General features: G+C 47.5%; 1 protein-coding gene across 1 annotated transcript in view; it reads left to right on the top strand.

Annotated features, from left to right (window-relative positions):
* RNPC3 (RNA binding region (RNP1, RRM) containing 3) overlaps positions 1–15,006 on the top strand; it is a 38,370-nt gene that overhangs the window by 17,808 nt on the left and 5,556 nt on the right. The window contains exons 5-10 of the mRNA XM_018558289.1: positions 1–112; positions 1,252–1,320; positions 1,910–2,067; positions 8,612–8,734; positions 9,488–9,597; positions 12,579–12,764. Coding sequence (XP_018413791.1) covers positions 1–112; positions 1,252–1,320; positions 1,910–2,067; positions 8,612–8,734; positions 9,488–9,597; positions 12,579–12,764 — 758 coding nt within the window. The remainder of the gene's footprint in view (positions 113–1,251; positions 1,321–1,909; positions 2,068–8,611; positions 8,735–9,487; positions 9,598–12,578; positions 12,765–15,006) is intronic.

Here is a 15,006-nt window from a genome sequence, read left to right as displayed (position 1 = left end):
GCTAGTATTCCCAATAAAATCCACCCTGAAGATCTTATATCCTCCTCCTAAAAGCACAGTTTTAGCGAATATTGCAAATGCCCTAGCAAGCGTCCCAAAGTTCTATGTTCAGGTAAAAGGTGTTTAAAATACTTTTTTTTTTCCTCTGCTTAAAAAGTAAGAAATGTGTAAAGTTTATATACACTATATTGCCAAAGTATTGGGACACCCCTCCAAATCATTGGATTCTGGTGTTCCAATCACCTCCATGGCCACAGGTATATAGAATCAAGCACCTAGGCATGCAGACTGCTTCTACAAAACATTTGTGAAATAATGGGTTGCTTTTAGGAACTAAGTGAATTCAAGCGTGGTACCGTGATAGGTTGCCACTTTTTAGAAAAGTCCATCTGTGAAATTTACCTGCTACTAAATATTCCAAGGTCAGCTGTTGGTGGTATTATAACAAAGTGGAAGCAACTGGGGACAACAGCAACTCAATGTCAAATGACAGAGCGGGGTCAGCGCATTCTGAAGCGCACAGTGCGCAGAAGTCGCCAACTGTCTTCAGAGTCAATAGCTACAGACCTCCAAACTTCGTGTGGCCTTCAGATTGGCACAACAACAGTGTGTAGAGAGCTTCATGGAATCTGTTTCCATGGCCGAGCAGCTGCATTCAAGCCTTACATCACCAAGTGCAATGCAAAGCGTCGGATGAAGTGGTGTAAAGCCGCTACAGGACTCGGCCCGGGACTGGCTCGGGAGGGCATCAGGAGGTAAGATGCGAAGGAGATCAGGATCTTCCTCCTTGCTGAACTCCCTCCGTACTGTGAATGCGGAAGTGATGTGTATTACATCACTTCCGCATTCACGGGTCAGTCATCTGGCTGCTATAGCCAGAGAAATGAAGCTGATTTTTTTATTTTTCCTTAATGTAGTAAAAATAAAAACCCTAATGGTGATTAAATACCACCAAAAGAAAGCTATATCTGTCCCCAAAAAATGGTATAAAAATAATTTCAGTACAGCATTGCATGACGGAATAAATGTCAGTCAAAGTACCTCAGCGCTGAACACTGAAAAATGGCCTGGACAGGAAGGAGGTGTAAACAACGCGGACTTCAAGTGGTTAATGTATCCTGCTTTTTTTTTTTCCTGTTTATATTCCTATGCTTGGTTATGTAAATGCGGGTGTAGGTAGATTGTTTTTTATCTGTGTCTGAGTATAGTGATTAGTGTCTTCGCTATTTGATCAAATCCATTTTATTTTAGGTGTTGCATTTAATGAACAAAATGAATCTCCCGGCTCCTTTTGGACATCTTACTGCACAGCCTCCTCTGGTGAGCAGATGTTTGTCACACACTTACTTGCAGCACTGGGGTTCTGGATTTCAAGTACACTATCCGCATATATTTTGTATGGCTTTGCACAACAGCATAGGTTTACTACTACAACAACCAAAAAACAGACTAGTTGTTTAAGCTGTATAGTAGTTTGTACATATTTGTCACCAATCTAGAAATTAAAACAAACCTACTTAAGTTTAACAGAAACTGTCACCTCCTAGGGTAAAGCTGTATAACAAAAATTAAATGTCAAATTTTTGTTACGTTTCTGTTGTGGAAAATTGTGGAGAGCCAAGCATTGTTTATATAGCTTGAGGTGCTGGTCTGGAATGTACCACATCGAATACTTGGGGCATAGTACACAGTATTTTACAATCAGCTCAACATTTCACCTTTGAGAAAAAGCAGAACTTACTTTGTTTATGTTGGTTAATAAAAATAGTATACCACTTTAAAAGGGACTGCACCCCTCCCTACTCATTATGTTCTTGATGTAAATATGTGTGATCTAAAGTTTTCCTGTACATGAAAAGTTGTCTAGGCATTTGACCTGTCATACAGTTGTTTATATATGTTGTATCAGTATGCAGATCACTTTGGTGTGCCAACACCATACCCACCAGTCCCACCTGACCTTCCGGAGAACCCTCCACTACCAGAGCTGGATGATGACTATGATATGGATGTGTCAAGCAGAGAAGAGTCGGAGTATGAAAGTGGAGATGACGAAGAAAAAGAGAGGTAGGTTGGCTGTAATGCAAGAACATCTCCACAGCCTGCTTTAATAAGATACAAGTCAATAAATGTGAGGACCAACTGGAGTGCCAGACTATCTTTGTACAATACAGTCTCTAGTAAACCACCTTTCTCTCCCGTTCATTGAAGGACACAGGGAACAGATCGGAGATCATGTACTGTAGGGTAATATCGCCACCTGCAGGAGAAGGACGCTAGGCACAAAACTAAGACCCCATTCACACTGAGCGTGGAAATCGCGCGACTTTGAGCGACGAGCGATATCGCGCCACATCTTCCTATTGGGCTGTATGCAATATCGCTCAAAATCGCTCTAAAAAAGGGTCATGTAGAAGCGACAAGCTACCAGCGACGAGCTACAAGTGATATTGAGCGACGAGATGTGAACAGCTCCATTGAAATGTATTGGTGAAGCTACATAGAGCAATATAGCGCGGAAATATGAGCGATATCGCTGCAAAAATCGCGCGATAAATCGCTCAATGTGAACGGGGCCTAAAGACCAATTACAGCCTAGGGGTGGCCCCTGCCGGTGGCCAAAACCCCCCACCTGCTGACAAGTCTCCAGTTTTTTGCCTAGCGTCAGGAGTAAGGAGCTAAGAATTTTTTTCGGGTATTCTTACCTGCTTCTTCCTGATCTTTTTCAGTGGAATCTTCTAGCAAGTGTTGTCCGGGCGACAGGCTGGATGTCTCGGATCCTTGGAGCCTCCCCGGGATGACCGACGATCGCATGCAGGCCCGCTGCGGTGGGTCGGCTGCGACGGTCCCGCTCTGGCGGGGTGGCCTATGGGTTCGTCCCAGGGGGGTGCATATGACTGGGGGTCTCGGCCGCCCAGTCACAGTACTCCCCACAGGCTTCTGGCGCCGCGGCTGCGGTCGGGGGCGCCAGTCTTCCGCAGTACCTGTGCACCTGGATCTTCAATGTTCCCTGCGCAGCTGCTTGACGTGGATGCTGCGGATGGTCCACGTTCCCCGGCGGTATGTATGGCGCTGCGTGGGCACGTGGCGGTGATGGGGGGGTTGGTGGGGGTCTGATCTCCCTTTGGGCTCCTGACCTCCTTCGGCCACCCCCCTATCCCCCCCCCCCCCCCCTCCCTCAGCTCCTGGGGTGGCGTAGGGGTGTTGTGGCACTGTGGGGCCTTACCTTGGTTCCTGGCGGCCGGCGGGAGCAGCTGTGGCTTCTTGGGGCCGTGTTCCGCTGCGTTTTTCGGGGTCGGGCTGCCGTGCTGGTGCTGCTGTCCCTGGGGCGCGTGGCCCGCTCTGTTCCTCCCGCGTGTGCACAGGGGCCGCTAATCGAGCCCCCGGCTTTGTTTGCGGCCTTCTCGGAGGCCGTGGCCGCCATGTTTGTGGGCGCGTGCACCCTCTACGTGACGTCACGTCCGGTGCGCCACTTCCCGGGCCCTGTAATAGTGCGTCACACGGCCGGATCGGTCTTTCACGCCGGGACGTGGTCGGGTGAGGACGCAGTGGGACACGGGGAGTCAGCTACTGTAGGAGGGTCGTCGGCCTGCGGGGGGTCCATTGCTGGGGACAACAGCGGTGGGGGCGGTGCCTGCTGGGGACTCCCTTGCGTTGCTTGTGGCCCTAGTTTAGCAGCTATATTACCGGGGACATGGACTGTGGGGACGGTCTGGCCGCAGTGCCCTGTGAGGGCTGCGGCCTCTCTTCAGGGACATCTCCCACGTCCCCCCTTTGTGCGGCCTGTACTTCTGCGCCCCTTTCCCAGTCTGCCTTGGTGTCTGTGGGGTCCTTGGGTGGGGGGTCCGCTGGCGCTATGTTGTCTTTGGAGGCTTTTTCCTCCACTATGGACGGTTTTGTGTCCCGTATGGAGCGCACGCTGACGCAGCGCCCTCCACGGAAGCGCGCTTTGCCGGCCCCCTCCCCGGTCCTTTCTGGGGATTCTGAGGAAGAGGGGGAAATTTCGGCGGCGGCCGCGCAGCCCGACCTGGGGGATTCCTCCCAGGCGGAGTCTGCTAGTGACGAAGAGTCGGGGACTGCCCTTATGGTACAGGAACGCGAATTGGTCACGGCCTTGGTTCGCGCTGTGCGGGAAACGCTTAAAATTGAGGAGACTCCGAGCTCTTCGGCGCTCCAGCCGGTTCCTTTTGGGACGCACAGGAGTAGGCGTTCCACTAAGGTTTTCCCTTACGTTCCTTTTTTTGATGACTTTGTCTACAAGGAGTGGAAGCGCTCCGAGCAAGTCGTTTTCCGTCCCCAAACGCTTCTCGGTTCGTTACCCTTTTGAGGAGTCCTTCCTGTCCAAGTGGTCTACTCCCCCCACGGTGGATCCGCCGGTTTCCCTGAACAAGGCTACGGTCATCCCGGTGGAGGATTCGCCTTCCTTTCGGGATCCCTCGGATAGGGAGGCGGTGGCGCGTACTATGTACTCGGTTTCCGGGGCTCTGTTGCGCCGCGTGTTGGCTTCAGCCCTGGTCTCCCAGACCTTGACTGAGTGGATGAAGATGCTGCGTCAGGGTCTTGCAGAAGAAAACGTGTCTCCTGCTTATGTCGACCTTACGGAAAAGGTGGTGCAGGGTCTGCAATACCTGTGTAAGTCGGCCTTGGATGCGGCACCGTTGGTTTCCAAACATAGGGCCTCCCTGGTCTGGTGGCTTCGGTCTCCGTCCCTGGTGTTGGGCAAGTCCTTCCTTCCCATTCACTGGACGGTGGTCACCACGGATGCCAGCCTGTTGGGCTGGGGGGCGTCCTGGACGTCTGGACGGCTCAGGGCCGTTGGTCGTCGGAGGAATCTAGGCTTTCGATCAACGTGCTGGAACTTCGGACGATCCGTCTCTCCCTTCTTCACTGGACTGACCGTCTTCAGGGACGGCCGGTCCGGGTTCAGTCAGACGCCACTGCCGTGGCTTTTGTCAACCATCAGGGCGGCACACGAAGTGTGGCCGCGGCTCGGGAAGTGGAAAGAATTCTAGCTTGGGCTTGCATGTTCCGGCTCTCTCCGCCGTGTACATTCCGGGCGTGGACAATTGGCAGGCCGACTATCTCAGTCGCCAGTCAGTGGACCCGGGAGAATGGATGCTACATCCGGAGGTGTTTCACCAGCTCTGCCTTCGCTGGGGGTTCCCGGACGTGGATCTCCTGGCGTCTCGCCTCAATCGGCGGGTGGCTCGGTTCGTGGCCAGGATCCTTGGGCGGATGCAGTGGATGCCCTGGTGGCGCCGTGGAATTGCTATGGTCTGATTTATGCGTTCCCTCCACTGTATCTGTTGCCGCGTCTTCTTCGCAGGGTCGCGGTGGAAAGCGTCCCGGTCGTCCTCATGGCTCCGGATTGGCCGAGGAGGGCGTGGTACGCAGATGTGGTTCGGTTAGTGGCGGACGTCCCCTGGCGCCTGCCGCTCCGTCCAGATCTTCTGTCTCAGGGTCCGGTGTTCCATCCGTCTTTACCGTCGTTGGCTTTGACGGCGTGGCTGTTGAGAGCCAGGTGTTGAGGGATCGTGGTCTCTCGGATGCGGTTATCTCTACGATGTTGCGGGCTCGCAAGCCTGTGTCCCGACGGATTTACTATCGAACTTGGAAGGCTTATTTTGCCTGGTGTGAGTCGGTAGGATTTCCGCCTCGTTTGTTTTCAGTTGCCAGGATCCTCGCTTTTTTACAGCGGGGTGTGGATCAGGGTTTGGCCTTGAGTACGATCAAGGGCCAGATTTCGGCCTTGGCGGTCCTTTTTCAACGGCCGATAGCTTCCAACGCTTTCGTTCGCACTTTTGTGCAGGGGGTTACACGTATCGTCCCCCCTGTTCGCTCCCCGTTGCCGCCATGGGATCTGAATCTGGTACTCTCAGTGTTGCAGGACTCTCCCTTTGAGCCTCTGCGTGACATTCCAATTCTGACTATATCTCAAAAAGTGGCCTTTCTGGTGGCAGTCACCTCGATCCGCAGGGTCTCGGAATTGGCGGCCCTCTCTTGCTCGTCCCCGTTGCTGGTCCTGCATCGGGACAAGGTGGTTCTACGGCCTCGACCGTCCTTCCTGCCGAAGGTAGTTTCGGCTTTCCATCTCAATGAGGACATTGTCCTGCCTTCCTTGTGTCCGAGGCCTGTCCACAGGAAGGAGAAGGCGCTGCACTGTCTGGACGTGGTCCGCGCCATCCGTGTTTATCTGAGTGCTACGGCTGCGTTTTGGGAATCGGATTCCCTGTTTGTCGTTGCAGATGGCCCTCGGAAGGGCCAGGCTGCCTCGTCGGCCACCATCTCTCGATGGATTTGTGACACGGTCTCTCAGGCATATGCTATTAAGGGGCGTGAGCCTCCTTTTTCTGTTACGGCCCATTCTACAAGGGCTGTTGGGGCATCTTGGGCTTTTCGTCATGGTGCCGCCGTTTCTCAGGTCTGTAAGGCCGCGACTTGGTCTTCTGTTCACACCTTTGCCAAGTTTTATAAGGTGGATGTTTTGGCATCTGCGGATGCTGGTTTGGGGCGCAAAGTGTTGCAGGCGGCCGTTTGAGGGGATTTTTTTGTTTTAAGTTGGGTTTGTTGTTTCTGTTGGCCCACCCCTCTTTTTTGGTACTGCTCTGTGACGTCCCTACAGTACAGGATCTCCGATCTGTTCCCTGTGTCCTTCAATGAACGGGAGAGAAAATAGGATTTTGGTACTCACCGTAAAATCCTTTTCTCTCCGTTCATTGAAGGACACAGGGCCCACCCCTCTATGTGGGTGTGTACTCCTTTACTGCTTGTTACTAAACTGGAGACTTGTCAGCAGGTGGGGGGTTTGGCCACCGGCAGGGGCCGCCCCTAGGCTGTAATTGGTCTTTAGTTTTTTTGTGCCTAGCGTCCTTCTCCTGCAGGTGGCGATATTACCCTACAGTACATGATCTCCGATCTGTTCCCTGTGTCCTTCAATGAACGGAGAGAAAAGGATTTTACGGTGAGTACCAAAATCCTATTTTTGTTGGGTTTCCAGGAATAGACAGGACTATTCATTAGGAACGATCAAGATTTCTGGAGATATCTTTTTCACCAAATATATACCGCTTGAACTGAATATCTGATAGGCACATGCTCTCCTCTTAGCTGAATCGGTTGGGAATAATCAAAATTTGTTTGTAGTTTTCCAGTGTCCCCCGTCAGTGTTCATTGTGATTGTGTGTCTTGTGGTTGCAACATTCAGATCTTGTTGGCAATTGTAATATTGTAGTGAAATGCAAAACTCACCGTGCCTGCCGGATTCACTGGCTCAGGGCAGCTGTTAATTGGTGAATTTGGGCCAGGGAGGTGCCTGAATTTGTACTACAATAACTTAGAGCACTTTGCAACCATGATACCCAATATCCCTCTCCACTCATCATACCACATGTTTGGGTCAAGTCATTTTTTAATGCAAAAATTGTAGTTTTCTTTACAGCCTCCGTATAGTTAATCTGAGTGTACATTACCATACACAGCTGTTGATAGCTACTCCTCTTTAACTGCATGTGGGGCAGTTAAGGTCCCATTTAATGGATCAGGCAAATTAAAGACTTGGTTTAATACCAACCAATGAAGCTCTGTGTGTATGTACAGTGAGAAAAATAATTATTTGATCCCCCTGCAAATTGTGTAAGTTAGCCCACTTACAAAGAAATGAAAGGGCTATCATTTTTATGGTAGGTGTATTTTAAAAGATAGAGACAGAATATCAACCAAAAATCCAGACAAAACACATGATACAAATGTTATACATTGAGTTGCCGTTCAGAGAGTAAAATTATATTTGATCCCCAAGCAAAACATGACTTAAATGACACTCCGATCTTTAATTCACACAAGATTGCTGTGTTTCCTTATAGTTAGTGTTTCCATCGCTGGTTGTGAGCTGGTGTGTGTACCCTGTCGGCTGATCCAAGTGGACCGACCTAGAGAAGCACGTTGTAGATGTGCTTTTGACCTTCCATCACTGGCTGTGTTCATGCTTTGAATTCAGGGTCTCTCAGGAGCCCTCTTTAAAGCATATCATTGCCATTCGCCTCTGTCATTTTCATCAGTGTGGTTGGGCAGGCCTTTTGCCTTTTAGTGTTTATCTTGGGTATTTGAGCAGCTGCTAGGATTTATATAATACCTACAGCAGCCCTATATGTGGTTTTCAGCTGTTTACTATTCTGGGGATGCCTGATATCTCCTGAGACGTTTTGTGAATTGGGAGCATTCTGGATCTCCATGGTTCTGCTGCAGGGGAAATAAGTAATTGTCATTGAATTTTAAAGATGGTTTTGCATTAAGTCTAAAATATTTAATCTCAGGCTTTCATTAAAAGGCTGGTGTTATGTTGAATATGCAAGGTGACATTCAGGTTTTCTTTAAAAAGGTGACCTTTTAATACTTTCAGTTGAAAACATGTCCAGTTTAAGTATAGCTAACTGGTATTATTTACAAGTCAAAGTTGCTAAGCTTTGCTCATTAACAGGAAGATTGCCCGAATTGGAAATCTGATTTTATGTAGCAATGATTGAAAAACAATGTTGAGTAGCTAGTATCCCATGGGGAGGTTCAAATTTGCAGAATGTATTTAATGCATGATTTGTTCTTTTGAAATACCCAGGATTACCCGTCTGATGTCTGAGTTGGCAGATATGCTGCCCAAGAGACCAAGTCAGAAGAAACAACCACGTCCTCGAAAAAAGATGAAGATTAAGGACCTTATGAGCACGCGTGCTGCACCCCTGTGAGTGCTGGAAGCATGTATATTTTGGCTGTTTTTATAGGCATTTTTATCATGCTTAAAGGAGAATTACGAGGTGAGTGCTTTTCACTCAGCCTCATAATCTGAGCCGACCTGTGGCAATGAAATTGTCACAGGTCGGCTCAATAGATCGGTAAGTGAGCGAACACATACCGGCACTCGCTCACTTGATCCTGTCACTGAAGAGAGCCGTGACAGGGGAGTGACTGGATTCTCCCCTCCCCTGTCCGATCCTCCAGCGCTGACTGGCGAACGGACGGGGGAGGGGGCGGGTACAGCTGGCTCTGCCTCTAGATAGGCAGAGCCAGCTGTCACTCACGCAGCTGGGCGGATCCAGACATAATTGTCGGGATCCGTTTCAGCTGCGGCGTCTCAATATACTGAGCTTTGGGTGACGGGAGGACGCTAGTTTGTGTCCTTCCGTTACCCTCCGGAGAACTATGGGGAAAAGCCCTAACCCCATAGTTCTCCTTTAAGTAACATTGCTGGATGTGTACAAGGTCAGAATTGTGTGTTAGAAAGTTAGCCAGAGCAACAGCACACTTTTCCTGTATTTTGTGCTTGTAATTTTTCAGATGATGGCATACATTTACCCCTAAGACGTCTTAAATGAAGTTTGCCATTATATATTACGTGGCTGGGCACCCTACAGAAAGTAATCCCAGACAATATAGCTGTGTAATAGATCTGTTGAAATGTTTGTGTGTTAATTTTATTTCATCTCCTTTTATCCAGACATGCACATGCACCTCTGTTACCATCTGAGGTGTTTGAACAGCCATGTATCGTAGGTCCTAAAAAAATGGAATTCCACATTCCCGCAGACGTACCCATGGCTGCTAATGGTAAGCTTGATATAAATAATGCTGCCATTGTGTGTATTTAAATACATTTGATGCCTGTATAGTTTGAGATTATAGGCCAGGGGTAGTGAATTAAAATTCAAGGAGGACCGGTGAATACAATTTTCATCGAGCCAAGGTCCGGAACGTGTTCTGGGCAGGACGGTCACTCAGTTCGTGTCCGTACTGTGGTCTGCCATTAGCTGCAATGCAGATGCAGGGAGGGGGAACACAGCAGTGGGCTAGTACAAGTGATCTGGGGGGCTTTACAAGCGCTCAGATCACTTGTAGTTGTAGCAGCTGGCCCTGTCTGACACCAGCGATCCTAACAACCAATGACTGAAGTGGGGGGGCCTGCGCTGGGTTATGGCTCACTGTGGAAACACCAGTGTCGGCAGACAGAGTATCCATTGTCAGCCAGCCATAACCAACCCAGTGCAGGTCGATGATCGCGGTCCAGACAGAACCACCATTTTTATAAGGTCAGGATTTTTTGTTTGGGGGTCCTAGGTGACATTAGGGGTCTTGGAGACCCCTGATGTCTCCATAAAGAGGACCTGTCACATATTTTGCTATCACATAGGGGGGTTTTATTAGCCCCCGTATGTGATAGCGATAAAGTTTAGTGAAAAAAAGAAAAAAAATTGAAGTCCCCCCCCCAAAAAAAATTTTTTAAGTTACACATAAAAAAATTATTAAAGTGCCTGGCCAGGAAGGGGGTCTAAACACCTGGTCTTGAAGTGGTTAATGGTGGGGCTTTTATCGGTTTCTGAGCATTTGTTAAGTAAGGAAGTTGAATCAGGCTGCCTCAAATACAAACCTTTCTCTTGCGGTTGTTCTATACTTCTGAAAGGGCCAATATTTATGTGAAAGATATATAAAAATTGTGTTAAAATGCATCTGACCTGCTTAAAGAGGAACTTGCCAGAACTTAAAAAGGGTTGTTAAAGTCCCCAGGGACCCAATGCACATAACACTCGTCCCTGTTAAAATCTGTTCTGTGGTTTCTAAACAAAATACCATATTTGTTATTGTCAGTGCTGGCTGTAACTCCACCCCACACATGAACCTAAATTATGATTGTTCCTGTTTGGGGGGGCAGCTGCGCGAGGTTCAGTCTTTTAACACAGGGAGAGTTCAGTCTTTTAACACTAGGAGACGAAGCAGAGGGAGTTCAGTCTTTTAACACATGGCTGCGGACTGGAGAGGGAGCTGTGGGAGATTACTGGCTTAGTCTTTTACTTAAACATAACAGAGGAAGCATGGTCTGCACTGCAAGGAGAACTGCAGATGTTCTGTCTGCAGCGTTCAGAGGAGGTGGGGGGCTGTGTCTGTACCACCTCCTCTTCTCTGTGCATGTAAGTCAGAACTCTCATATTCTTGCTGCAGTGCTGGTTGGATAGCGATGGGAAGGGCGAGTTATCAGACAACGCTGCTTAGAAACTACAGCACCAATTTTAACAGAGCCAATTGCTATTATGTGCACTGGGTCCTGGTGGGGGGATTTAACAAGCTTTGTTAACTTTTGCTGAGACTTCTTCTTTAAGTTCTTCCCTTTCCTTGCATTAGGCTCCACTTTGTCATTTAGTATGCTTAATGGCAGCTTCCCCACTGTTCAGTGTAATTTGTTGAATGTTAGAAGTAGGGTGGGCAGGGTTTACTGTTGGGTGGGTTGGCCTTTGATCTCAACTGTAGAAAAAGGAATAGCCCCATGTACAGCCTTGGCCTAGAATTCAACAAGCTGCACATGATCACAGGGATCTGGTTAAAGATCAACACTTGAGGGCACCATATGGTTCCTGTCCGAATCGGGGTCACATTTAGGTAAACTCTGCAGTAATAGCTCTGTATGGGTTAATTGACAATGCAAAAGTTTGGAACAAGCTGTGTCTTGCAATAAAAAATGTTTTTCTCTGGATGCACTGATACCATTTTTCCAAACTGAGTACGAGTGCCGATACCAATGACTTACTTTTTATTTATTTGTTTTGATGTCCTGTGGCGGCTTTTCTAAAACAATAGACTAATGATTTTAGGAGAGTGGTGGAGCGCCAGGGCCTGGTCCCAGCTGCAAATGCTGTGCCCCTGGTAGTTCTGCCACTGCCCCCAAGCTGTAGCTGGACCACAAATCGCAGGAATACATTATACAGCAATGCAGAATACCACCAGCTATAGAGAGGACTACAAATTCCAGCGATACATTATACAGCAATGTCAAATGCCAACAGGCTATAGAGGACTACAAATCCCCAGCAATGCATTTTACATCCATTCAAAATAATATGACGCTACATACTCTGTGCTGCTATGGGTTGCCGGCCTGATGTCTCAAGCGGACCCTCAGGGGCGGCTGTGCGGACCCTCAGGGGCGGCTGTGCGGACCCTCAGGGGCGGCTGTGCGGACCCTCAGGGGCGGCTGTGCGGACCCTCAGGGGCGGCTGTGCGGACCCTCAGGGGCGGCTGTGCGGACCCTCAGGGGCGGCTGTGCGGACCCTCAGGGGCGGCTGTGCGGACCCTCAGGGGCGGCTGTGCGGACCCTCAGGGGCGGCTGTGCGGACCCTCAGGGGCGGCTGTGCGGACCCTCAGGGGCGGCTGTGCGGACCCTCAGGGGCGGCTGTGCGGACCCTTGGACCCTCAGGGATGGCTGTGCGGGTGGCATGGATCCATAGGTAGGAGGAGGAGACTTTTGGCTGGCTCTATAAACAGGCGCCACAATTCACAGAAAGGCTGCCAGGACCTTGCTTGGGACCTCTGCAGCCTTCCAGTGAAGCGCGGCACCTCTTTACAGCGCCGGCTTCAGTTTAAAGATTTAAAGCGCATGTATTGGCACTTGGTTTGGGGGCATTTTCACGAATACTATGCCCAGTATAGGCACAGATATCGGTGTAATAATGGTTCACGTTAATATCTCTGTTCTGCATTCAATGGTCTGCAGACTACACAATGTTAAACATTGTGCCTATTATCTATTTCTGTTTCCACAGCTCCTGTTCCACGGGTAGAATCAAGGACTGCTTTAAAAGAAAGTGAGGAGATTCTAGGATTTGGAAAGATTTATCCCACCCAAGTCTCCAAGGAAAATGATAATGATGATGAAGAGGAGGAAGATGATTTGCCAAAAGAATTCATTTCCAGGAGGGAATTGGAGAAAAAAAGAATTTCAAAAGAAGGCAAGTTTTCAAAAAAAAAAAAAAAACATCAATAGAGAAATATTTACTCGAGTACTTTTGGGAATGGGTTTTGGTTTCTCAATAAGGCGATTCAAAATCATTAAAGGAAAACACTTCAAAATAATCTGGCACACACAATTACTACTCCAGCCATTTTATAGTTTAATGTTCTTAAAAAATTACCTTTTTTCTTTTTTGAATCTGAAGCCACGGTAATTTTCTTAAACTGAGGAAAATAGTCAATGCAATATGGCAACCTAAAGGTCTTCTGTACACCATTGGCAAATGTTTGTTAAAATCCTTGCAATCTACGTAGATCATCCAGAGGGGATTTTTTTTTTTGTCAATAAAACTGGCGTTGCGTTCTAATCTTTTTGGCTTTAACAAAAAAAAAAAAAAAAAACCTTTATCAGGTTGAGTAGGATGGAGGGGTTTGGGTTTCTTCCTTCTGTGGGCAGCATGTCCTTTCTGCAGTAAAATTGCAGCGTTATGCAGCAGCCAACAGGCACAAAAGTACAAGCGGGGTAAGGTTTGGTTCTGACTGGGCTCTGGCACATTAATGAGATATCGGGTCACATTTTATTTGTGCTTTGCATTCTGGCTCCACTGTGGCAGCCAGGGAATCCTGCAGTTCTAACAAGAAGGACAATAAGGGGAGTTTAGCAAAACTGGAGCAGACAAAATCTGGAGCAGCTGTGCACTGCAACAAATCGTCTTCTATCTTCCATTTTCAAATCTTAACTGAACAAAGTGAAGAGAGAAGGTGATTGGTTGCCCTGGGTAACTGCTCCAGTTTTGATAAATTCCCCTTTCATGTCTTTTTTTTTATATTGGGTATATCATTTTTGTTTTATTTAAATGTACATTAGCAGGTGCAGCTGTTGATGGCTGCTTGCCTTCCACTTGGGACTGATTAATTTTTCCGTTTATGGGATTGGGCAGATAGCCAGCTTTAAAGGGGTTCTAAACCCTCCGTTTTTTTTTTTTTTGCCTATATCTACTGCTGTCAAGCAGTAGATATAGGCAAAATGTTTAAAAAAAAACAAAAACGATTTAACAGCAGTTTACACTTACCCCATCTTCAATGCATGCTCCAGTCCAAGAAAACTAAACTGTTCGGGCGGCCGCAAAGCATCTTGGGGAGGGCGCATGCGCATTTCGGATTTCGGGCGGGAGACTAGCAGAGACGCAAGGTAAGTCTATGGACGCGTGCACCCGCATGCAGACACCGCTGGATCAGAAGTGCCTTCAAGGATATAGGAGGCAGTGCTGGATCGGAGAGCCGCCGCACCGCTGGAGGGACAGATGAAAACATCAGGAAAAAAGATCGGATTAAGAGACATCATTTAAGGTAAGTGCTAACATAAACATTGGGGGGAGGTAAAAAAAAATTGCCTTTTAACCCCTTCATGACTGAGCTTGTTTTTAGTGTCGGTTCGTAAATGACTGACACACTTTTGACATTTTTGCTGTGTGATTCTTCCACGTCAGTAATATACTTTCTTACAAAGTGCACCCACACATATTATATATTGTTTTTTAGAGGACAGATAGGGCTACATATTTATATCACATATGTGTGTCTAACGCCTCACTTAGGACAAATAAAATATTAAAAAAAGAGGAAAAAACATAAAAAAACACTTTTTTTCCCAGTTTTCATTTGTAGTATTTTTTTTACAAAACCAACACAGCTAAAAAAAAATGCAATAAATACATGAATTTATTTCTCCCTTTATTTTTTTACATTTTTCACAATTATTATTTTTTTTACACACTTTACTATTTTTTTAAACTTAAAATTTTTATTTAATTAATTATATCAAGCAGTCATTGTGAATTAATCTCACTATTACTGCTTGATAAATTAATACATTTTTGGTTATTATCAGGCTGCTTCAAACTTCAGAACAGCCGATAATAAGTTAGTGACACTAATCCTGCAGCAGTTCAGGATTCAGCTGTCACTAGTTTTCTGATTGTTACAACAACGATCAGCAAACTGAAACATTCTTCTTTCAGGAATAGATACATTATGTATCTATTCCTGAAAGTGAAAGAAAAAAAAAAAGCCAGTATAGCTTGAGAGAGATATCTCTCGATCTATACGAGCTGTCAGAATGCCGGCAAAAGGCGGCATGTGTGCCCGCTCGGCTTTGACTCTCAGACACCCGATATTAAGGTATCGGGTGTCTGAAAAAGGTTAACCCTTTCATTAATGGATGCCTCTAAACTGTGGGAT

Source organism: Nanorana parkeri, unplaced genomic scaffold, assembly GCF_000935625.1.
Source record: "Nanorana parkeri isolate BGI_ZX_2015 unplaced genomic scaffold, ASM93562v1 scaffold330, whole genome shotgun sequence".
NCBI lineage: Eukaryota > Metazoa > Chordata > Amphibia > Anura > Dicroglossidae > Nanorana > Nanorana parkeri.
Note: the sequence above shows the minus strand (reverse complement) of the source record. Positions and strands in the feature narration are given on the sequence as shown.